At 34.9% G+C, this 26,147-nt stretch overlaps 1 protein-coding gene and 1 long non-coding RNA gene across 18 annotated transcripts in view; one reads left to right on the forward strand and one right to left on the reverse strand.

Annotated features, from left to right (window-relative positions):
- Positions 1-26,147, reverse strand: part of LOC136844442 (uncharacterized) — a 207,887-nt gene that overhangs the window by 147,979 nt on the left and 33,761 nt on the right. The window lies entirely within an intron of this gene.
- The window catches only part of LOC136844439 (uncharacterized), a 67,045-nt gene continuing 51,533 nt past the window's right edge, over positions 10,636-26,147 (forward strand). For 2 of the 17 annotated variants that reach the window (XM_067113682.1, XM_067113672.1), the window contains exons 1-4: positions 10,698-10,816; positions 11,813-12,040; positions 23,119-23,344; positions 25,682-25,786. In XM_067113682.1, the coding sequence (XP_066969783.1) occupies positions 12,021-12,040; positions 23,119-23,344; positions 25,682-25,786 (351 nt within the window). In that variant the 5' untranslated portion in view covers positions 10,698-10,816; positions 11,813-12,020. Of the gene's footprint in view, positions 10,890-11,481; positions 12,041-23,118; positions 23,345-25,681; positions 25,787-26,147 lie in introns of those variants that run through there. The other 15 variants (XM_067113678.1, XM_067113669.1, XM_067113680.1 and 12 more) reach the window with 13 other exon arrangements.

Here is a 26,147-nt window from a genome sequence, read left to right on the forward strand (position 1 = left end):
ATATATATATATATATATATATATGTAGAATCTACTAGTCACTTTGAACACATATGTAATTCCTAATAGCCACAATGCCCTCTTAACTTCTCGAATTCTTAATTCGAGAAGTTAGAAGAGCATTAATAACTAATATTACATATATATATATATATATATATATATATATATATATATATATATATATATATATGCTATATATGAAAAGTGATAATGTGTATTTGTGCACGATATTTAGACAAAGTATAGCCTATTTATAAGTGTGACATTAATGTAATACACAGACAGACAAAATAATGGGAAATTAATAATCAAAGATGAAACACTGATCCATCAGAGATAATTTTTAATAAAAAGATTCCTTGGGCGTGATTATTAGAGCAGAAAATCGGAATTGGCTCATGATAATTCCTTGTTTCCAAGAACCTAGGACGAATGGTGATGCAAATGAACGTTACCTGACTACAATTCAGACCTGATACGTAGATATAATAATGATAACAATGAATACAACTAAACTAGAATTCAGATTTGTTGCAAAGACTACGCAACTACAAACGTGTAATTAAATAGTAATATTAACCATCATAATAATATTCATATAAATTATTATTATTATTCAATATATATATATATATATATATATATATATATATATATATATTAATATATATATATATATATATATATATATATATATATATATATATATATATATATATATATATATATATATATATATATATATATATATATATATATATATATATATATATATATATATATATATATATATATACTCGTATATAATATACATACATATATAAATATATTCTTCCGTATTTTCAAAATTTGTCTCTCAGTCGTCACCTCTGAGTAGGAAATTAGCGGCAGGAAAAAGACGCCATGACAGATTTAAACAGAGGTAGGCCTATACACCCCAGATCGCCTGATTTGGAGGAACCAGTACCCCACCTTAGCCCCCATAATCGTACGATTTGTGGGGGTGTCAGGTAGCCGTTAGGGAATCGTTAATTTAACTAGGGCGAATGCGGGACTTAGCTATAAGGTCTTTTACTGTATGAACCTATAAATGGCTTTGGGAATTGCTTTCAGATTCGACCTATGCCTTGTGTTCGCCTCAAAAGTACCCCAAGACGCCGAGCCGTTCAGGGCAAGACTACAGGTCAGACGCTGCTCAGCCACGCACGAAGGAGCACAAATCCAGCGCCTCCTCTTTCTTTGTCCATTGGCTGGGGTGCATCCACCTGATGTATCCAGATCTACTTGCGAGAGCTCTGCAACGAATAGGTTACGGTAGGTCTTGGAGTGCACTCCCTTGCCAGTCTCTGTCCCTTCTCATGAACTTCTCTCCGTACTTTCATCATCTTCAAATTTTCACTCTCCTAAACAAAGCCCCCTCTGTTAAAGCAAACCTACCAACAAAGCAGCCCCATGACTTGTTCTAAGCTCCAATTAAATCAATTCAGTGATCAGAATTAGATTATTCCCGCCATAGTGTTAACCAAGGGCTAATTAATTCTAATTGATCAATTCCTCCATGGTGTATATTTATGTTTCATGCGAGAGAAACTCCTTGTTTTGGAATGCTAACCTGGAATTCTCTTCCAGAAATCCTGCTACTCTGCTCCCAAGCGGTCGAACCCAGCCTTGTGAATCAATTCCACTTAGAAGCACTGCCGTTTCTGATAAGCAAGAAAGTCCTGATACACAGTCCCGGGGCACTAACCAGTCCCCACCCCCCCATTGTGCACAAGCGCCTGATCATTGCAACTCTTTCAACTAGTATTAGCCACTTTCTATTCAGAGATTTGCTATTCACTGTCTTATATTGTTTCACATTATAAGTGATTGCCTGCTGTATCATCAGCCTTTTCAGATTAATTTCTTGATTGCTTCATTTGTAAATAAATTCATTTTAACGTAACTAGTGACTCATTTTCCATGGTGACCTTCCACTCCCCGATTAATTGCTGATGATCAAGGTAAGTCACACCTCTTTCCCATCCATGTTATTACATTCTGGGTGCTCTCTATTTGGCACTTGATGTTCATGATAAAAAAAAAACATTATATTCCTCTAATAGACTTTAGAACATGTAAGAATATATATATATATATATATATATATATCTATATATATATATATATGTATATATATATATCACTATATATTTATATAAAACTCACTCATTATAATGAACCTAAAAAAAGACATGTCACTTTTACAATATGTAATTTTCTACAAAACAATTGGCTGTATATAGGGAAAAACATAGGAAATTATGGAAGCCAGAAGAAATAAAAATCAGAAATATATGGAAAAGCCCAAGAGAATATTTCATACCACAATTAAAAAATGACCATGAACTTTTTCAGACGAAGGTAGTAACTTTCTAAAATAGGAGTTACGTCTCTTGAACAAAAAGATAAAGGAATCCAATAACATTATTTCAAGCTTTTACTTCTTAAGAACAGATAAAATGGCAGTAATTTTACCATACGCAAGTAAACAGAACTGATTGCACCTATGGGACCCCGATCTCCCTCTAGCAACCATGTGATCTTATGCTACAAAAAAAACAGTTATTTTTGATGAGCTAATTCCCATATTGCCCACTCAACGCACTCACCCATTTACCCATACCTGAAGTTACTGTCGTACGCCTTATATTGATGATATGGTTAGCTGCAACACTTTCAACTGATGCCAAGTAAAATCGGCGGAATGTTACTCGCTTTCATGTTACGATATGATCAACTTCGTTGATAATCACCTCAACAGGAAAAAATGCTTCAAATGTAAACAAATCCTCCTCTTGTTGATAACCAATATTTAAAAGGATATTGCATAGCATTTATTTTTCGCTGGTCTTCCTTTGATGGTTTTAAATAATTCATAGTTATAAATGTGACGTTCTTGTGTATTTTTGGCAGTGGGAAAAGAGGCGATAAACTTGCGGTAGGATTTTCGTTTTTTAAAGCCAAATTTTTATGCCGCTTTAAATGTCAAGCTCCTGACGACCCTGCATAGCTAGTCGACTTCAATTATTAATCTCGGACCATTTTTAATGTCTTGAAATTAACTTTGTTTAAAGAGCTTATCAAAATCAGAACCAATTATGAAATGTTAAATATCTCGAATGTTGCATAAATTTACATATAAATAGGCAAATATCTTGTGTTAACCCTTTTGTTAACATAGGAAAGAACTGATAAGAGGGAGGACTAGTGGATTCTGAGCAATATCAAAATCATAGCGGTCGAAAGGCCAAAGATGATTATTGATTGTCAATCACTCGCCCACAAAATTAATATGGCATGTAGAGAAAATCTGTGAATTTTAAGAGAAGCCTGGAACTGAAACTACTAAGAAATAAGAAATATAGCCAATTTCATCTGTATGTAACGCAGGCTACGAACAGAAGTGATTCGAGCATCATGAACATTCGTAACCTTGTTTATTTAATAAATGGCTCAGTTTATTGGTTCATTAGTAAGCCAGGTATGGTTATTTGGTTTTATTACTTTTTGGTATAAAAACCTGCGCTTGAATCCTGAGCAGTGACCTGTATTGTCTTCCTTCAGTAGGTTATCACAGTATTTGAGTCCAAGAACCTTAGGCGGATAATTTGCTTTTGAAAACAAATTACATTTTTCAGGCCTGTCTTATATTCGTGATAAAAACTTATTCCCTTGGTCAATATATGCTTATTTACAAGATTATTTATTCTCAAGTGTCGCGTTGGTATTTCCAGCTCAATATATATTAGAAGCAAAAAAAAAAAAAAAAGTGTTGTCTGGTGTTAAAAATCCTATAAAAATTTTATTATAAGGTAAACTAAATCAAGCTGCCTTTTTTTTTTTTACAAGGTGGCCAACATCCTAAACAAGCAATCTGACCTCTTCGATTTCAGAGTGTCCTAGAAAGGTTACTTTGCAAGCCTTCTCAATCTGTCGCCCTCACCTTTTTTTCTTCCTTTTTTTCTACAGTGTAACCCTATGAAGTCCCCCTACAAAATATTTCCTTAAGATTCCTTCTCAGTCTTCACGATTTTAGAGATATAGTAGTAGCTTATCCTACGAATTCAGTTTCCCTGGGCCGCTTACACTAAGTCAGGGAGAGAGAGAGAGAGAGAGAGAGAGAGAGAGAGAGAGAGAGAAGGAAACCTTAAAAAATATAATCATTTAATAGTAGTTGTTGAGCTACGGCAGGGATAAAATTTCCTAAGGAATATGAACATTTATCTTGAATAAAAACAAATAGCACCCCCGATTTCACAAAAAGCAATCTACCGTATTTTGAAGAATGAAAAGGAAACGAATTATATGGACGATAGGATATATAATCGAGGTAACTTTTCATTCAAAGGAGAAAAACACGGGCACCTATTTATAACAATACTATCAACAGCCTATATGAAAAAATTAAAACTCGCCATTCTAAACAGAATTTAGGCAAGTAAAATTAAAGCTGGTAGAAAAATGGGGGGAAGGATAGGCTAATAAATGAGATAAAACATTCTTATTCAAAAACAATGCTAAATGTTGCAAATCTACTTGGAGAGTGTAAATAATCTTAAAAAGAAAGATAAGAGGTTCGGAGATGGGATGGGTTGAGAGATGAAAGGGAATCTGAGACGTTTTGAAAAATGAGGCGTTTTGGAAAGTGAGGCGATTTGGAAATGAGGGGATTTGGGCGTTTTCCATACAAGGCCCATCCCAGAACTACCCCCCCATCGTCCAGGAAGCCAATGTTCTTTTAATCAAGTGCAGACGAATAATAATAATAATAATAATAAGGAAAATGAAAGTCTAGGCGTTCTACAGCGTTCCTCGTGAAAATGGGGAAAATGAGCACAATCATTCATCTTTCCCAAACAAAAACCGGGCAGGAATGGGCTTAACCCTTTCTCAAACAGGGAACCATACACAGCCCGAAATGAAAAGTTGGGGGACCTCTATTTAGAGTTGCCAAAGGTTATTCTTTCCAAAGCATTGAAAATTTGTTTCTCTTTATTTTTTCTTATTTTCTTCTTTTTTCAGTATTGACTCTTGGTGGTTCACCCGTGAACCGACTTGCAGCAGAGAGAACAGACCTTTCACCTTGTTGTTCCTCTCTCTCTCTCTCTCTCTCTCTCTCTCTCTCTCTCTCTCTCTCTCTATTTTATGTTTTCATTCTTTCCATTTGAAATTTGCATCTCTCTTCACACATGCAGTCTACTTTCTTCAACATTCAGTCAGTCAGTTTTTTTATGTGTGAAAATACATTTACATATATATATATATATATATATATATATATATATATATATATATATATATATATATATATATATATATATATATATATATATATATATATATATATATATATATATATATATATATATATATATAATATATATAATATATATATACATATATATATATAAATTTATATATATACATTATATATATATATATATATATATATATATATATATATACATGTGCATATATACTAACTTAGAAGAATTTTAACTTTTAAAAAAATCATGTACAGGACCAAGTCGGGAGAAAGTAAACAGAGTTCAATAAAAAAAAAAGTAACAGCAGCATGTTGTTGTTAAATTTTTCTTGTTTATTGGGAGAACTATTAATTTTCATGCCCATAAATGTTTCACCCTGTTGTAAATTATTTCCGTTGTAGAAAATATATTAAAATAAAAAAAAAACTAAAATTAAAACCGATGTCGGGTACATGAAATTCCATGAAGCCCTCCTGGTGGGGAGTTATCACATTCCCATTAGAGTCGACCATAAATATTCCTTTCAAATGAAAGCCAACATCGTAGAAAGTGGTGTTATTAAATATTTCAGAAATTACTTGATCACTGTGTATACAGCACACAATTATCAAAACAGCAGTTTTGCAGCAAATCTGGAATTCCATCAGAAAATATTCTGTCAAACGCTTGACGAAATTTCAAAGAAAATCCATCATTATCAAGGCGATAAAATAAAACAAATGCACTGCGTCAAGGGTTTGTACACCTACGCCCATGCAGACACACTTAACCTGTAACTTTGAATAGTTTGAATAGTAAGAAGCTTAACATGGATCTGATATTTCACATGAAACGATAAGCTCAAATCCTGATAACTCTCAGGTTTTCACGTAGACAATTACCGTTTTGAGACAGGAAAGCAATTTATATTTTTCATTGCTTGAAATCTTCTTGGTAAATGCTATTAAGCGCGGCAACATTTATCTTTGACTACTAATTAAACCTGTAAAAAAAATGGTGTTGTTCTTGGGTCATATATATATATATATATATATATATATATATATATATATATACCTATATATATATATATATATATATATAATGTATGTATATATATTATTATTGTGTGTATGGTCACCATCTGTCTTTTCTCCTAAGAGGATTGACACTTGAAGGAGAGTGTCTTCCGGTTTTCAGCAAGTTGCTAACCCCATACTCTTTCTTTGACCGCAGCTGACGCTAGTACCTATTCAGGTTGGTGAGCGGCCGATGAGAATGAAACTACGGAACAGCCTAATTCGAGCCAAGTGTGCTGCCACTGAGTTAGGTAAATGCAGGACCCACTTAGAGGTTATCACCCTACTCGTTTTTGCCTTAAGGGCCATACACACGATCAGTATTACTGTCATTAAAAATACTGTCATTATTTGGGTACTGTCAGTACACTAAACACACGTTCAGCATTTATTACTGAGTGAAGTGTCAGTACATTCAGTGACCGACATCGAGAGGTTGTCGCTATGGCGTTCTAGTAAAATGGGGAATAAAGAGAAAGCATGTATTGCTATTATTTTGGCTTTCTCGTCAAAGAGAAAACGGAACCGCAAAAAAGTGAGTCAAAGACTAGCTTGCAAAACGTAAGAATTACACTAATTTAAGCCTGTTAAATGAGATAAAAACTACGGATATGGAAGACTTTGCACGTTATTTGCGGATGGACGAAATCAGTTACAACAAACTTTTAGGGATTTTGAGACCATATATAACCAAGAAGAATACAGTTATGAGGGAAAGCATATCTGCCAATGAAAGACTGGCTATTACTCTCCGTTATCTGACAACTCTTTTCCGACCTACGTTATTCAGGGGTCATGGGAAGTCAACAATCAACGGAATAGTACATGAAGCATGTGAAGCTATAATTACTGTCCTCAAGGATTACATCGTGATAAAGTAAGCATGAATAGGGTATTGATTCAGCATATTGTAGACATTATTTATTTAATGGTAATACATTTCATTAATTATCATTGCCCCTTCACCTAGAAAGTCATGGAAATATTGAGTCAATGGTTGTATGCTTGCGTCGTGGTTGTTTCCTGCCATTGTAACGACCACAGCAACTTGGATAGTACTGATGGGAATGACAATTACATAAACGCACCATCAGTAATATAAGGTCCGCCCAAATACTGATGACTGGATTTTCGAAGTCCGGTAACCACCATTTTTGTGGTGCTGATGGTTTTTAGTATGACACACACACCGTCAGTATTGCGACGGTACACAAGAAAATGACAGTAATACTGATCGTGTGTACGGCCCTTTAGAGGTGCTGGCCTCTGAAGTTATTAGAATCCTGATTCTCAGAAAATCGTAGAGGACTTAGATGACAGGCGTATGTCCTTCTCCATCGAGACTGCGATTCACCATTCCTACCTAAATACCAGGTATATAGTTCACGCAATATGACTGAACAAAATATGCCTATGAGTTCCGAGTCGCTTGGTTATCGAACAAGGACCTTTGGCCGGTGAGTTGAACCACGTGATCACTGGACCACGAAAGCGAGAAAGGTCTGGAGGGACGAGGAAAATAAAGGATATGAGAAAGGGCCGGTTGTGAGTTGATAAGACAAATATGTAATAAAAAAAAAATGAAAACAGCCTTCGTTAAGGCCAGCTGAATGTTTAAATTGAACGAAAGAGTCGAAAACTCTTTCATACGGAGTTCAAAATTGCGCTTTCGTCATGATACCTACAGTATTTAATGTGCGGTTCAAAATTAAAAGTTTCATAATTCATGTTACTTCACGTGGAGTTCAGGATTGTATTTTTGCCAGACACCTAATATTTTCGTTTGAGCCATTGCCTCTTAAACCAGGCACCTAAGATTTGTTGAAAGTTTCTTAGCATTAAATTTTGGGATGAAGTTTCTTGTCTTATGATTCCGCATATGATCAGGGAGTTTACGAACTAAATTTGTTGGGCTTTATTAATGGTATCCCACCTAAGCATTAACCAAGCCCGATAATGCCCATGAGTAGCGTATCTCAGTTTATTCACGATAAGTTAACCTTCGACCCACTTTTACAGACCTCATAACTTTAGTCATTATACATATTTGTACACATTGCAACCATGCACTTCCTACCATTTCAGACACTCTTCAGTATCCAGACGCTACCCCTATCAGTCATCAACCTATCAAATTTCGTTATAGGCCTAATTCTCAATCTATATGGGCGTTTTGCCCTGTTCACAAAATTGACCTCAGTCGAAATACCAAAAGGTAGATCAACGTTTCCGCCATCGCTTCGATGCCTTAAACTTCCCTATAAATGCAGTAATTAGGTATTAATAATACCCATTGGTAACTAAGTGTCGAATCATACATGTACTGATCTCTACCCCTGTTTTGTCATCGGCAAGTCACACCAAGCTTAGTGTCAGCAATTCGCTACAGCAATTCCCTCTTGGAAATTTCAAATCTGGAGCGGATTTTTCACCCCAAAGGCTGATTCTGCCGAAATGCACTAATAATATTCGAAAATGGGGAAAGTGGAACACAAAACTGCAGGTTATTGAGCGATGTCCCCTCGAGAAGGCCGTCCTTTCAAGTGGTATTAAAACAGTGTTATAGTCTGTCGTCTGCGTACACGTAGGATGCCATAAGCTCCTTAAGGAAGGATTTCAAGAGCTGAGGGACTTTGGGAAGGAGATGGGGGAGGGGGAGACGAGGGGAGGGGGAGAATGGATGGGTGTGTCTAAGAGAGTGGAATGCTCCTGAATCATCAAGGAGACTGCACGGGCTACATTCAGATCCAAGAACCCGTGATGAAGTGTCGTGGGAACTGAGTACAACCGAGTAATTCTGGGCTTCTTGAATTTTATGAAATAATTTGATGCTGGAGAAGACGCATGCGGTTTTCAGTGAGTTTCGGGTTAAACATCTTATTCGTACTTGCATGGGTACAGAAATGTGAGTATAATGAATGTTACGAATGGCATTCCCACGCTCTTCTAGTAAACACGCAGTTCCCCTTTTTCTTCTCTGAAATTCTCTAAAAACAGTGTTTTTCTCCCCACGCCTTTTCCCTTAATTGCTTCCATTATCGCATTTCTTCACAACTGGAAGATTTCGACTCTAACCGAATAGGAAATATAAGACGCTTCCTTTGATGAACTTATCTGTAAATTTAAAGTAAGGGATATGTTCAGCATTCGTTGTCTTACCAATATATCTCGTTAATTTTTCGTCACATATGGCGAAAAAAAATAATAAAGGTAAGACAGTAGAGAAGAAAAAGAAAAAGAACACGCAAGGGGACAGTCATACAGCAAAGAGAGGGGCGAAAACATTTGTTGGATGAACGAGAAGGTAAACAAGAATTGCAAACAGCAAATATCAACAGACAACGAGACAATTAGGTCAGTATAAACAGTCAAACACACGGGGGTCAATATAACGGCAGAAAAGTCACAAGAAGACAAAGGATCGGTAGATGAACAGATGAAAGAACAACAGAGAGAACTGATTTCGCAAAGGGAAAAGTGTGAGTGTGTCAAGGGATATGGAACAGAAGCTCAACCTGAGGGATATGAATATGAAAGGGGGCAAAGCGGAAATGGTACAAAGGGAAAAATATAGGCGGCGAGAGAGAGAGAAGGAGAACAACTGAAACGCAGAGGAAAACTGAGAATAGCAAAAAGACGCCCTCAAGTTAGTTGAAAGGGTCAAACGAACAGTTTCTGAAGTTGTCACGAATACCAGGATGACACTTCAAAAGGGGAGACCAAAAGGTTGCACGAATCGAGAACGACGCAGAGCGCAAACAATGAAAACGTGAGAGAAAACTAAATAAAAGTAACGTACATTCGTTAACTCTTCACACTTCCGGTGCAAACTGACCTGCGATTATCTTGACACTCTCTCTCTCTCTCTCTCTCTCTCTCTCTCTCTCTCTCTCTCTCTCTCTCTCTCTCTCTGTTGAAATGTCAATGTGCTCATACCGAGAGAACACAATGTAGCCATTTCAGGCTCTCAAAGTAACACTGGAGATAAAAATGCATTCCACCAAATAGTTTTCTTAAACTCAAGTGTACTTGTGTGTAATTAATTCTATAAAAAATGAATAGGTAATAAAGATATTCCACCCACACGTTTACACACATGCATACACAGACAAACACCCTCGCCCACACTGGGTCACACACGCACATAAAAGTCAACACACACATCTTCGCCTAAACACACATACAAGCACGAACAAACACAATCACATTCACACACGCCCACACACAAAAACATCCTTGGACAAGTACTAGACAGCCCTGTATCTATGCTACGATGGCCTCCTGGGTGCATCCACGCGACTGACTGAGCCAGCCAGTGGGAGTCTTCAGTCTACTCTTGGGTACAGGCACACTTCGTGGTGCAAACCCAGCCACTGATATTTCGTCGATCACTAGGAAATATCTTTCTATGCAGTGAGCAAGGGCTTTTAATTACTCTATAATAATGTGAGCTGCACGCTTATTAAGTGAAAGAAAAGATTGAGGCCTACATTTTCTACAAGGAAAAACTACTGATATTGTGCTTGATTTTGTTAAACTCCAGTTTTTCTGTTTTGTTTGCTAAAACGCAATGGGGTTCTTTGCAGAAAGAAATGCTAAAACAAAACAATAGTTATTATGGTGATATTTTCAACTTGAAATTATAGGAAAAAACAAATTCTCATGCAATTTCTTTTAACCATTCTGTTATGCTGAGTTAACGATGTGCCACCACACCACACTTTTACAATAACAGTCCTTCTAACAGCAATAATGACTACCACTAGCATCACAATATATCAATACCTGGAAATTTCGGCGTTAATACAAAGAAATTAACTTTTTACTCATTCTGAAAGTGATACTCCCGTAATTACAATTAAATTCAACTTGCCAAACAGAGCAACAATGAAAGCTTTATAGCTTCTGAATGATGCTTAATTCAGTATCTGTAAGCTGTGAGCATGCATATTTCAACAAATAAACATGCAGACTCACACACAAGCACAAACATCCACACAAATTATAAAAAATAAATAAATATATGTATATATATGTGTGTGTGCGTGCATATATATATATATATATATATATATATATATATATATATATATTATGTCTGTGTTAACTCATATGTTAAGAGCACTTCATCTCATCATTACCTGTTATTAATATTATAAACAAGAGAGGTGCCATTGGCTTTCAGGAATACAGTTTGACACTTTCCTTCTTAATAGTGTCAAAATAATCTAGCATCCGCTGCCTTAATCGGATTACCTAAGAATTATAAGAATAACAAAGGCTAGCAGGGTGAGAGGGAGACAGACAGACAGATATGCTAAACTATGTTTTACCTGACTGAGGAAAGAAAAGTTAAATTTACAAAAGACAAAGATTCGTTAACGAACAAATTTTGTGCCTATTTTCATCATATTTGTTATTTTCCTTTTATATAAACTTCAGTACATCAACCCCTACTATACGGCTTATCACACGAGACTGTTGTCCTTGATCAGGAAGTTACAGAGACAGAAAAGATGGTAAATCAGCTAATTACGAACAAGAAATATACATAGAAAACGGAGATCTCTCAAAGACAGAATAACAAGTGCTGTTCAAGCGTTGATATGTAACACTTCGTCTCACTGCTCGTTTTAAAATCATCGTACCTATGGCAACCGACACTATTAGGTAAGTTTATGTTAAGCTCAACTTAGCTCTTTTATATCCTTTCCTTTCGTGAGATAGTTTAAAACAAGTTTTTCTCTCGTATGGACGCTAACAAGGTAAAATATGCATACAAGTTCGATTTCAAAAGTGGATTTTGGTTTTCTTTAAACACTTTTGTCCCACAGTTTTGAAAGTTAAGGTGAAATGAGAAGCATTTTTCAGAAGTTTGACTGACTAGTAATTAACACTAAATACAGTCTATGTGTGCAGTTGTTCTGAAATTTTTTTCGACGGGAGGCTTATGCATTTAAAGTATTAATGTGATCTTGATTGTTGTATTGTCTTTTTCTCTCAGGCCACTCCATAGCAAGGGGAAGGTTTAATGTTCGTGTGTGTGGTGTGTGTGCATATATATATATATATATATATATATATATATATATATATATATATATATATATATTGTATATACAGTATATATTATTACGTATAATGCTTACATATATACATATATATAAGTATATCTAACCACCTATCTATCTATCTATCTATCTATATACAGTATATATATATATATATATATATATATATATATATATATATATATATATATATATATATATATATATATGTATATTATATATATATATATATATATATATATATATATATATATATATATGTATATATATATATATATATATATATATATATATATATATATATATATATCAAATGATCAGTTTGATACTGAAATTAATTTTGGATAACTGATCACAAACGAAAGATGACTTTGGATTGAATTATACCTTCTAAAATTTCAGTCAAATTCTGTTGGGACTACTGTACAACCCTCTTCATTACGTATGCGTCACAATGTTCTTCCAACAAGATCTTTCAATTCAGTGCTAGCCACTTGGTTTTAAAGGTGTACAGATGAACAACAAAATCTATTTTGTTTCACAAGCAAATGCCTCTTCGTCATGTAGACTACAGACCCACTCGACTTTATGCTAGCATGGACCCTTACATAAAGAAGGTCCGTAACTATCATTATGTGTTAAAGGGAATAAGGGGTCTGGTGTGGACCATTGGACTCGATCGAACGTTATCTGAATATGTGATCCTGTCTACATTAGTAATATAACAGCAGTGTCGCTGCAATGGCAAGATTAATGATTAAGCTTTTTCTATGAATAATTTGTAATTTCATTGAAATTCACAACACTAATTGCCCTGAAGACAATGGGATTGTTTAGAAGAGTAACATTAAAATTTGTTAAAAATGCAATATCTGCAATGAGAGATATTGCAGCTATTAACAAATTTTAATGTTAACTCTTCTAAACAATCTCATTGTCTGCAGGGCAATCAGCGTTGGCTCTTATGATCACTTCCACCCTCGGTAAAATGTGACGTCACAATCTCATCTACCTCTTGTAAAAGGATACGCATTAAAGGTAGTCATTATTTCGACCAATCACTTTCGCACAACGATGAACAAAAAGTCTCATGGGTTTAATCAAGCCCCATCTTGACGAGCAAGTATCATTTGCTTTTTATACGAGCTGCGTACCCTGTAGACTGACATTCTCATTTTTTTTTCTCTCAGAGGATATTGATACCATTTCAGGCCACAAAATGAAGTGTGATGCCTTGTGAAACCAATTTTATATCGTATTAATTACCCGAACAATAGTTCTTGGAAGAGGTCTTACACTTAGAGCATTCGACTTCCACTATCATGAATTAACGACAGGAATAATTATGTACGGGAAGGAGGATGTCATTAAAATAACTGTTACGACGAGATGTTATAAAACTTTCAGCATTTGGAACCGTTTTCCTGTTCGTAGACCAGGTTTTTGTGACGGAAAGCATTCAATTCTAATATAGGGCAACTTATTTTACTGTGCCTTTAAAACATATCTTTGATCACTTTAGGCTGCGCAGTTGGGACAGTAACTGAGACACCCTCAAAAGTGTTCCTAAACGGTTAGATAAAGATTTCATTGGATGTAAAGCTAACTTAAGATAATTAAAACTGAATTATAATGCCCGGTAAGTAGAAAAGTTCTATTAGATTTTTCAGTATATAACTTTTTACATACGACATTAAGAGTTAATTTTGACAGTTACAGCATCGTTCAGTTCTAATAAGTCTCTTTTGGCAAAAACAAGAATAGACTCAAGTTATGGGTATTCATTGTTTTCGCAACACTGTGGAAATTTTGAAATATAATCCCTGACACAACTACTGTCAAAATAGACCGCATGCAAACTACTCCTTTTTCCATTTTCTCCCCACTTTATTTAACGTTAGGATAATTTGTATAGTAACCCCCAATACCGTTTTCTATGTTGTTAACAAAAAATTTAGGACGTTCACGAAGAATTTATAGTAGTTGTTGTAATAGACCTTGTGACAGTGAACGATGAAATGAATATAAGTAAGAAATTGACAGTGGGTGAGGGCAAATTTTAGACAGAGAAAATAAAAAAGAAACTATTCCAGAACAGATGAAAGAAGCCTCTCAATGTTTGCACCAAGGTCTAGACCTTGTTTGCCAAAGTTGTGGAAAGTAAAATGAATGGAAAAATAAGCATATACAACTAATGACAACTGCTATCACACATTTCCATCGGTTCTCCTAAGTGCATCTATAGTGACATAAATAATACAGGCAATTTATGATCGCCATCATCACCATTATCGTCTCCAACTCCTTGTTACATAAAATGGCCTCTGTAACATTCCGCATTCATGTCTTTCCTATGCTTTATCTTCTACATCTACATACCTCCACGCCCAGCCAGCCTTCCTGTCCATAGCTCTGATCCAAGTCGGTCTGAGTCTTCCATCTCCTCTGATGCCCACGGGAGACCAACTGGCCCCATCACGTACTATTCTCTAAGGGTTGTGCCAAGAACATAACCATCTCCATTTCCCTTCCATCACGTTCTTATCTACATTTGGAACTTCCGTAATCTCCCATACGGTATATCTAACTCAACCCTCAGCTATATTCTTAGAACAACAAAATCTTTTAGATAATGTTTCACTGTCAGACCATGACTCGTGTCCGAATGCCAATATATATTGTGGTAGACTCATCCGTAATCTTACCTCCGTAACCAATTTCAATTTATTTGATTCCCAATTTCTATCCAGAATGCTCATAATTTTATTTACCTTTTGAGGTCATCCACTAAACTCCAACTCAACAGAACCTTTACTTGATAAGTTGATATCATTGTTCTTAAATATTTGAAAGACTCAACCTCATTAATCCTTTCTCCACTAAATGTTATTGCATCTTTTAAGCATACTTCGTCTTCATTACTTCTGTTTTTCTCAGATTTATTTTCAGTGCGATGTCTAAGATATATAAAGCATTCTATTAAGCAGCCTTTGTACATTTTGTGCTGTTTTGCTAATTAAAACAGCGACATCTGCACTTTCAAAATTTACACAGTTTTTACGTTACTTCAGTCTAATAAACCTTCCCTTCCATCTCCGACCACCTTTTTCATTATAAAATCTACGATAAGGGTAAACAGCAAAGGTATAATAACAAAGCAATTTATGTCTCCAAAATTTTGTTGCCGAGTCATAAGCTTATAAAACGACCAAGATATTTAATAAATTATGATTATATAGGTCGATGAACCGCCATTTCAAAGGAATTAACGTTATCTTTTTTTTTCTTGTTTATGTTAGTCTGTAAAATGACAAAAAAAACGCTTCAGGTCACAGCCCAAGGGTGCTCTTAAAATTTAGAGCGTAAAATGATAATTATCACTTTAGAAATCAGGAGAGTCTTATACAGCGTAAAAATAAAGACTCATATTGTGCGTTTGAACGTAAAAAAAATCAAAATTTATCTTTGGTATAAATTTCTCTGAAAAAATACTCCGTGTGTGTGTGTGTTTCTTAGTTTCAAGATGTTCAAATTGTGGTTAAAATATGAACACTAGCATTTAGCTTCACGATCAAATACGTAAAGCGTTTATAATGAAACTTCATTTGCATGATGTAAATATGTTTATATACGAAACTGCATAACAACAATTACTTTAATATAGGTCATCGATGATATACCGCAATATATATTATCTATAATATATACATATATATATATATATATATATATATATATATTATATATATATATATATGTGTGTGATAGTGACATGTATATATATATATATATATATATATATATATATATATATATATATATATATATATATATATATATATATATATATATATATATATATATATATATATATCAACAATTTAGCACTGATATCAATATCTAGTTCACTAAATCTTGTGAATAATTTTCACCTAAGTGGAATTATAATTAAAGACTGCTTCTGCGTCGGCCAGGATTCGAACCGTGGCCTGGTTTAGAAAGAACTATAGACAATGACTTTCACTTGGATGTAAGTTTTTCCGAAAGTTTAGTGAAATACATATTAACGGTATTTGTGACCTAATATGTGTTAACGTAAAAACTCGCGTGTGTAACTGACAATAAATTACACACACACACATATATATATGTACTCGTATATATTATACAAATATATGCATATACATGCATATATATATACATTTATATTACATGTATACATATATATATGCATATATATATATGTATATAATATATTTGTTTGTATGCGAATATGTATGTGAATATGCAAACAGAGGGCAGATAAAGTGGAAGACAAAATGGAATGATCAAAAATGAAATATTCACAAATGACGTAACATTACTTCAACTCCTTGTTGTCCGGGCATATGAGTCATGGTGCGGCATTATGTACTTAGTTCATTCTCGACAGTTATTAACTGTAGGCATACACTTGCGCTAGATAACCGTCTGGCTCTAATAAGTGAATCCATAATTAAATGTTTCTGTAGCGCAATTTTATTTTCACTTAAAAGATGACCTCATTAACACCATAGCCTCTGGTACAAATGAAATATTTTGTTGAGTCTATCAGGTATAGCAAAACATGTATTACTAAAAGTATTCCATTTTGCTGATGACATGCCCGTCAACTTTTTTCATGAGATTCAGTTAATTCGTCGAATGAGTTTTTTGGGTCTGCGAAATCTCACAGGGTAAAACGCAATGTACTCATATCTATTTACTTATTTTATTTAAGATTTCCAGTGCCACTGCAAGCGTAAGGTCAGGACGATGGTCTGTGCAAAATGTAGGCTGGGGTACATCTGCTCTCGCCACTGGCAATACAAAGCACGCAGAGTGAAGATACATTTGTCCGAGCTCAAGGAAGGTACGCAACGTCCTTTGAATCCGGACGATAGTCAACGGGCAATCCAGCCCAGGCAAGGTCTCTCACCAGTCCCCTACAGAGTGCGCGGAAAGGAGATGCCTTTTGTCCGGCGGTATATACCATTCCGACCATACCTTATACAACCGTCATTCTTGCATTATGGGTACTAGTCTACAGATTTCCATGGAAGTCCAGCAAAGCAATAAACAAAAGAGTGTATTATTTTTTTATCGAAATTAGTAATCATGTCATCCCCGTAACTTTTGTTTTTGCTTGATGAGGGCATGAAATGGTATTGCAATATCTGTTACGACCGAGTATTGAAGGCAATGCATATACATTCGGTAGTATTTCTATTCCATAAACAAAGTAATCGTTCGCTTATGTGATTTGCCTGTCGTTAAACTTTACAGGAGGCTGTCAGTACTACAGAATACATTTGCATACCTTGAGAACTCGCGTCAATAAAATATTTCGTGCCGTATCTTGCCCTCATCGGGCAAAACAAATTCGTTACTGGAATCACAAAACTGAAAACCGGGATCACACACACACACACACACACATATATATATATATACATATATGTATGACCCTCCGTGGAAGTCCCCTTTATGAATCCATTTCAGACGCCGTCAGACAGAAGGTATTGAACAAAATTTAAACCATGCGTTTACTGATTCAGGAAATCTATAGCGGTTAAAAAAAAAAAGATAATAGTGATGTATGGCAAATATGACATTACATTCTCATAACCTCCTGAAAAACGATTCCCGTCAGTTATTTTTTGAACAATGCCTTAAGCTCAATGTTGAAAAGGAAATTAACTTTTCATCAGGTCATCATTAAAAATATATCTCCTCTAGGCACTAGAATAACATTTAACTCTATTCTCAGGTTTCACATACAGCCAGATAAACATCATCTACCTGCAACAAGTTTAAAAACTTACAATATATAATGAAAATTTGGCCACAAAATGACACTGTAGCATTCCAGCCATTCAACCTCAAGTTGATAAAGAGAGGGTTGGGTGACTGGAAAGCGTGTGGAAGAAGGAAATGGGAACAGAGGTGACAATAAGTCTAAAGCGTTGTTGGGTTAAGGGGCCGGGGAGACCTTATAGGCAACCTCTAGTAAAGGCTACAGCGCACCATGTGATAACCCCCATCCCCACCACCACCCCAACTCACCCACTGGAATAATATATAAGTAGCTGTTGACGGAAATTTAAGCACAATGTTTAACTAAGGGAAAATTTATCTGTTTTATGGGATGAAGCTTGAGTCCTGAAGCGCCACATATATCTTTGCTAGGAACCTTTCGACAACAGACGTTATAATGCTCCTCGCAAATAAAACTCCTGTCACCGAATTCACCAAGTTCAAACGTTGAATAGCTTGGGTCGATAAGGGTACTATCAACCCAAGGAAAAAGACAGTCGCTTAAATACAAACCTAAAACTGAAATGAAAATTCTTGTAGGGAAAAAACAATAAATTCTTCATTGTCACTAATCCTTGGGAACTCATCATTCTTTACAGTAAGATTCCTTTTGGCAACAGCTGGAATGGTTTAAGAGGGGATCAATGTATGCATGAAATGCAGGAACATGGTCCAAGCACTAGTACCATAAGGGTCATTCTGCGCCTTGTATGACGAAGTGGGATGAGTTAACAGCTGTACTCACAGTATGAATGAGATTAATTCCTTGATAAAGCATTCTGCTCTAAATTGTCCATTGCATCATGTCATAATATTAAATATGCTTTTAATAGTAGCTGTTGCCAGGAAAGATACCCTACCATAAGTGCGTTAACATAACGGACTTCATATCAATTTTCTTCCTATAAGTATTTCGCTAATTTTAATCGACAGTCATAAGAACGTTTATTAAGAAATTAAAGCAAGTCATTCACAACACTCCAAACAGTTTTGCGAAGCCCTGTGAATATAAAATGACCTGAAAATATTACAGACGATACTATATGGGAGAGCATAAATGATTGTAATGAGGGTGTTTCTGGTATCATTATGTGACTTTGTAAACAGAAATAAGTCTAAAGGAGATATTTCTTATACTGAGTGACAGTATCAATAATACTAAGAACCTTATCTAGAACGGATAAATTTCTGAGAACTTTTGGGTTACTGGCTTTTGATCAAGATTATTTTTATCAAAAATTAGCAAAATACATTTTTATCAGCGACAATGATCTTATTATGACGTCTTTGGGTGGAGATAAAATGGACTTCAAACTCAATTGAGTTTCTAATTATTGCCGTTACGCAATCATTCATCAATTAATTTGCCTCTTAGAATTAAACTCTTATTAAATTCAAGTGCGTGGTTAGCGAGAATTGTCGAGGCTAACGAGATATCGTGCTGCACTGTGAGTCATATGCTTTATCAACGAGTTGGCGATGTTTGCAATTATGACCTCAGGAATTATTATCACTTCTTCAGTTCTTTTCACCCTCTCTGCTTACACACACACACACACACACACCCACTCACACAAACACACACACACATATATTTGTGTATATATATACATATATATACATATATATATATATATATTGATATATACATATATAATATTAACATATATGTAAATATATTATATGTATGTGTTTATATATGTATATATATATATATATATATATATATATATATATATATATATATATATATACTGTATATTCAAAGGAAGAGAGGAAGAATCCTGTAGTTTGCCCTGTAGTTTTGTCTAAGAGATGGCTAATATATATATATATATATATATATATATATATATATATATATATATATATATACTGTATATATATATGTATGTATGTATATAAGCATGTATATATGTATAAAAGGAAGAAGGAGAAACCTGCAGTTCGTTTAAGAAATGGCCATATGCAAGTCTGTCAACAGGCCAAGGCAATACAAAGGGCTGCACCCACTAACATTAACAACCTAACCAATGATAAACAATTGTATCACTGTATGCAAGGCATGTATAGAATCAATAAGCATTATCTTTAAAATGGCGCGGTTTTCTGGGACCTCGTAATTGAACTCAATGCTAATTATAGAATTTGGAACTGTACGTTGCTGCCCACGAAACACAGCAATTATGATACCCCAAAAATAGAAGGCTTTATATTTCAGACTGGTTGAGTTTCCCAGACACTTCAAGACCTGAAGAACAATAAAGGTACGTGTTAGTAAGATCGATGGTCTCAACAACGAGCATGCAGTTATTCAAAACATAACAATGGAAAATAGTTAATTGCGCGTCTTAGAATCTCGTATAGGCCGATTGTCTGACCTTAATCAATTAGACTATTTTGAATTCAGTTTAATTATAGGAATCCAAATTCTAGAACCACAATTTATTCACTTAAAATTTCTGGGCACTTCTTCTGGCTACTTAAAAATGATTGATCATTATTCCCAAGTCTTAACATAGTTTCATTATGACCTCACTTCATTACGAGCGTTTTTCTTATCCATTCAACTAGTGATAATCACATAAAATTATCTACTCTAACACAATCTTGTTGATACTCCAACTAAAAGCACATAAGAACAGAATACAAAGAAATATCGAATTAAGGCCAAAGGCCAAGCGCAGTACAAAGGTTTGAAGGGAGGAAAACCTCGCACTTGCACTATGAATCAACTGTTAAGAGAGGGTGGAACGTAAGGTGGAAGAAAGAGAATATGAACTGAGATACAGTGGAAGAAATGAAAGGGGTTGTGGCAAGGGGCCGAAGGGAAGCTGCGAAGATTGACGGCACCACCCCCTACGGGGAAAAGTACCAGCAATCATACATACCGGAAGTTGAAATCAAAATACACATTAATCATGTGACTCTTAGTAACAGTTAATGGTAACATTGCTCATATGGAAGGCGTACTGACTTTAGTTCTTCCAGAAAAACATTATAGTGCATAATGCACTTGGTAAATAACACCAAAAATGGGAGGGTTTATAATTGTCCTTATTTCTATGACTTTTAACTGATTTCAGCAAACTTCTGAAGTTTTTGGGGAGCATTCCAGAGAACTATCTTTTTTCTATTTCTAGCGTGAATTTGATAGACGGGACTTCTTCACTCAACTTTTCTAAGAGGTTATTTATTTCTACTTCGTCATATGCAATAGTCAGAATGTCATCTACGTAACGAAGCCATATTATAGGTATCTGAACAATCTTACGAATATCATTCTTTTATTAATCCATATCTTAGGAACCTTAGAAATATAATTAATTTTTTTAAAACCTATTTGAGAGAACTGGTGACAGAGGGTTACCCATTGCCATAGAATGAAATGGAATATAAAATTTAGGCCAAAAGACAAGTGCTGGGGCCTATGAGGTCATTCAGCACTGAAAAGGAAATTGTGGGTAAAAAGGTTTTAAAGTCCCGCAGTTGCAGTATGAAACAATTATTAGGAGAGGGTGGAAAATAAGAAGGAAGAACGAGTACGAATGGAGGTACAGTAAAAGAAATGAAAGGGGTTGCCGCTAGGGACCGAAGGGACGCTGCAAAGAACCTTATGTAATGCCTACAGTGACCACGTAGGGTGCACTGACGGCACTAGTCCATACGGGGACCCATTGCCATACCAAACATTAGTGTTTAAAATATGTAAATAAAATGAACTTACAATAAATAATAGTTCAGTTAATTCCGGAATTTGAGTGACTGTTACTGGTAAATCTAATACGCTTATTCACTTACCAGGTATTCCAGAAACTTTTATGAATAAGGAACTTCATTGAACTCGCCAGACAAGAGTCAAGAGTGATCGTGACGCAGCTCAGTTTTTCTGTTATGTCTAATGAATTAACCAAGTGGGTGCCTAAAATAGTTCATAACAACGGTTACAGGAATTTTACAAAATGCTTTGAAGTTTTATACGAGACAGCCAACAAAGCTCATTATGTGCCTCAAGGGATAATTTTCTATAAGCGCTTTAACAGGTCCAATAGATATGATAACGTTGGAGAATTACTTAAAAATAGAATAAAAATGCTTATATTATTTTTTAGGACCATTCTTAAAGCACTAGTAAATAACCTAATTATTTTGTCCAAGGGTAATTATTTAACTTCCTGTATGTACTACTATCACTTCATAAATCGCCCGTTTTTGGAACTAAATTATGTTACTATGATCACTATTGTGATTGACCTATCGGCCTCAGTGATGTAGACGGCTTTATTATGTCTCAGTTCATTCATGACATTCCTAAAGCATTTGGGGAAGGAAAATTAGTTTTAGCAGAATTATACAGACAAACTAACAGAACTATAAGCATAACCTTCTTCCAACTTCGTTGCTGGAAGTAGTTGCTGCAGCATCGTCCTTTTCCTTGAAGACTAATAAGAATTTGTAACTCTCACGACTGGTTTATAGGTAAAAATTGCTGTTCAACATTAAAAGGGGAAAACTAGAAATATTACTGACAGAATTCAAATATCAAAATGCGCACAAAATCCACCAAAAAATAATAGCAAGTTGAAATTGTTCATTAACTAGCCTAATAATTTTGCTACTTGACCGATAATGAACCTCCGGATTACTCCTTTGCCTGCCAGCCTTCATTTTAAGGTTTCCCTATGACCCCATATTTTCTGTTTACAAAATAGCTGCAGTAAATATGAACGCGCGTAAAGTAAAAGCAATCAAATAAATGAACGTGATGTTTACTTATACATATACATTTAAAAATAAATCACAAAAATAATAAACTAATCAATGAAAGAATCTGTTTTCCAGATCAACTTATCTCCTAGGGTTCCTAGTGGCCGTTTCAGGAACAATAACGCTCGCCTTACCAGCTGACATACCCGAGTATCAAGAGTTGCCAAAATCTTGCGAGTCCCTTCATGGTGATATATGCCAGGGTCTCGGCTATAAGGAAACGATCTTTCCTAACCTCCTCAACCACGAATCGCAGGAAGAGGCTATCACGGATATGAAAAAATACACGCCGCTTATTGAGGTAAAATCACACGATGCAGTAGAAGACGTTTCCATTTTAATCCATTGTTCTGAGGCTTGTTTTATTACTAAATGATTTTGTTCTTGGCTAATTGTTAATTTTATTTCATCAGCTAGTGTCGGCTTCACCTGGCCATAGTAAGTACAATCCCATCATCAAAGAAATGAGAGTATTCCTGCTATGTTTCCACAATTGTTGTAATGGAATTACAATGCTGTTGTCTTCTGTTAAATACATTATATGCAAACATCTAACCGAGATGTCTGTTGATGCTGTATGAATTTTCTGTCATATTCAAAACAAAACTACAATTCATCCTGTATGCTTTGACAGCAAGGAATTATATTCTATTGTAATACGTTAGGAACAGCAACGAATGTTAAAAATTACACCGCAATTTCGCTAGAAAACAATACAGTTATTATTCTTTTTAACAAGAAAGCAATTCTTCCTCTCAGTAATTAAGAACATGCAGAAGATTTATTAGTTACACGAGCAGATGTTTTTCTTTGAAAATAAAAAAATGTCGTATCTGAAATGTCGGCTAAAGGAAACATCAGCTAGCAAAATAATGTACTGATTCACTTCAAACTGCATTGAGCTTGGCTTCAGGCTAGTCTAGATTTTCGGGACAAGATCCCATTAAAAGCGCTGAAATAATTATGTGTATAACTTATCTTAAAAGACTCTAGTTGGATATGACATTCACTTGAGACATTCAAAAACTTCAGGGCAGTACATAAGTGCCAGACAGACAGCCAATCAAATACAGAGAAGAGCCAGATTTTCTAATGTCTCTGGCAGTAAGCATAATGGTATCCAGAAAGATAATTATGACAGTCTATATCTGTTTTTAGGTCGAATCTTATTTTCTTTCCCATAAACAGGAAAATTTTCTCTTTCTAGTTAGGTATTTCTATTTTCATTTTTCTATTTCTATTCCATAGTAAAACCCAAAGTTATGCTATTTTGATATATAGGGATATAAGGCGTTACTGCATGCATCTGTGGTTGCTTTACCCTTGAATATATTAATAAGTCAATGAAAAAAACATTATGTGAATCCCACACTCTCTACAAAGAGAGAGACATACAGAATAAAACGTATAACCTAGAGGCAGACTTATGAATAAATAAACATGAAGTCGTTCATATCAAAGAACCCTGACTGACCTACAGATCATCATGTTTCCTCAAGTGAGAGATTTTAAAACGACTAACCACATCCAACTCCCCGAATCAAGTCCACCTTAAAATTCTAAGAAAACGTCCAAGTTCAGATTAAACAGGACCTCGTTATTGTAGGTACTAGGGGCTCTGGGTGCATTTCAGGTTACCTGTGGGGTTCCTTTTGAAATAACGATGGTAATCTCATATTAACATGCGCGGTGAAAATAATGCAATAGAAAGGAAGAAAAAGAAATATATACGTGTATATAAAAATAGGAAGACGAGTATAAGTATTAGGGGTGTGGCTGCTTTCTCAGACTGCTTGGTCATGCGAGTTTTACTGTATTTTGGTACGACTTTTTTATATATATCATTTCTCGTATTTTTTTTTTATATCTTTCTCATTATAGTGCAGAAGTATTTACAAGTTAACTACAATTTTACTTACGAAGCTCTTCAGCATGAGCATTTATATTGTCTATGAAACGTTATTTAAACAAAATGGCTTTCGGGCACAAGATTAAACAAGTTTTCTGTACAGTGTATAATCAAGGCCACCGAAAACAGATCTATCTTTCAGTGGTCTCGGTATAATGCTGTATGAGCCGCGGCCGACAAAACTTGAACCACGGCCCGGTGGTGGTCTGTCCTATATCGTTACCAGACGCACGAGTATGACTAACTTTAACCTTAAATAAAATAAAAACTACTGAGGCTAGAGGGCTGTAATTTGGTATGTTTGATGATTGAAGGGTGGATGATCAACATAACAATTCCGCAGCCCTCTAGCCTCTAGTTTTTAAAATCTGAGGGCGGACAGAAAACGTGCGGGCGGAAAATCAAGCCGTCTAGATAGTTTTCTCTCACAGAAAACTAAAATGAATCGATAGCATTCTTCCCAAATTAACCATAATTTCAGGTGTATTTTACATAATTCGGTTCACCGTACTGAGCATTTTGACAACTTCACAGCTACTTTACCTATTATAACGATTTTACAATCTACCATATAAAACAATGACTCAATGGTAATGTGAATAAAATATTTTATCCGGTTAAGTAAAGATCAACAAAATCATGTTTATGAGAAAAATAACATACATGTGTAAGCAAATAAATCAATCAAATAAATAAATGTTGTAATGAAAAATAACTATGCATTCCCAGGGCCAATGTTCCGATGTGTTGCGGGAGTTCCTTTGTGCACTTTACATGCCAGTTTGTACTAATTACGGATTCCACCTGCCCCCATGTCGAGCTCTCTGTCGACAGGTAAGTTAACTGGACTGCCAGTGACATCATTCTCTCTCTCTCTCTCTCTCTCTCTCTCTCTCTCTGTTACTAAATTTGTGTAAATATAGACGCAGACTCTCATGCATGTTTTTACAAAGATAGATGTTTTAATAATCCACTCATATGTGATATGTTGCTCACCTATATCATATATATATAACACATATATATATGCAGAACATATCTATATGTATATATATATATATATATATATATATATATATATATATAAGTATATATACTGTATACACAGTATATATATATATATATATATATATATATATATATATATATATATATATGTATATACCAGGTAGTGATTAACATCGTTATTGCTTAG

The sequence above is a fragment of the Macrobrachium rosenbergii genome, chromosome 12 (assembly GCF_040412425.1).
Source record: "Macrobrachium rosenbergii isolate ZJJX-2024 chromosome 12, ASM4041242v1, whole genome shotgun sequence".
NCBI classification, from domain to species: domain Eukaryota; kingdom Metazoa; phylum Arthropoda; class Malacostraca; order Decapoda; family Palaemonidae; genus Macrobrachium; species Macrobrachium rosenbergii.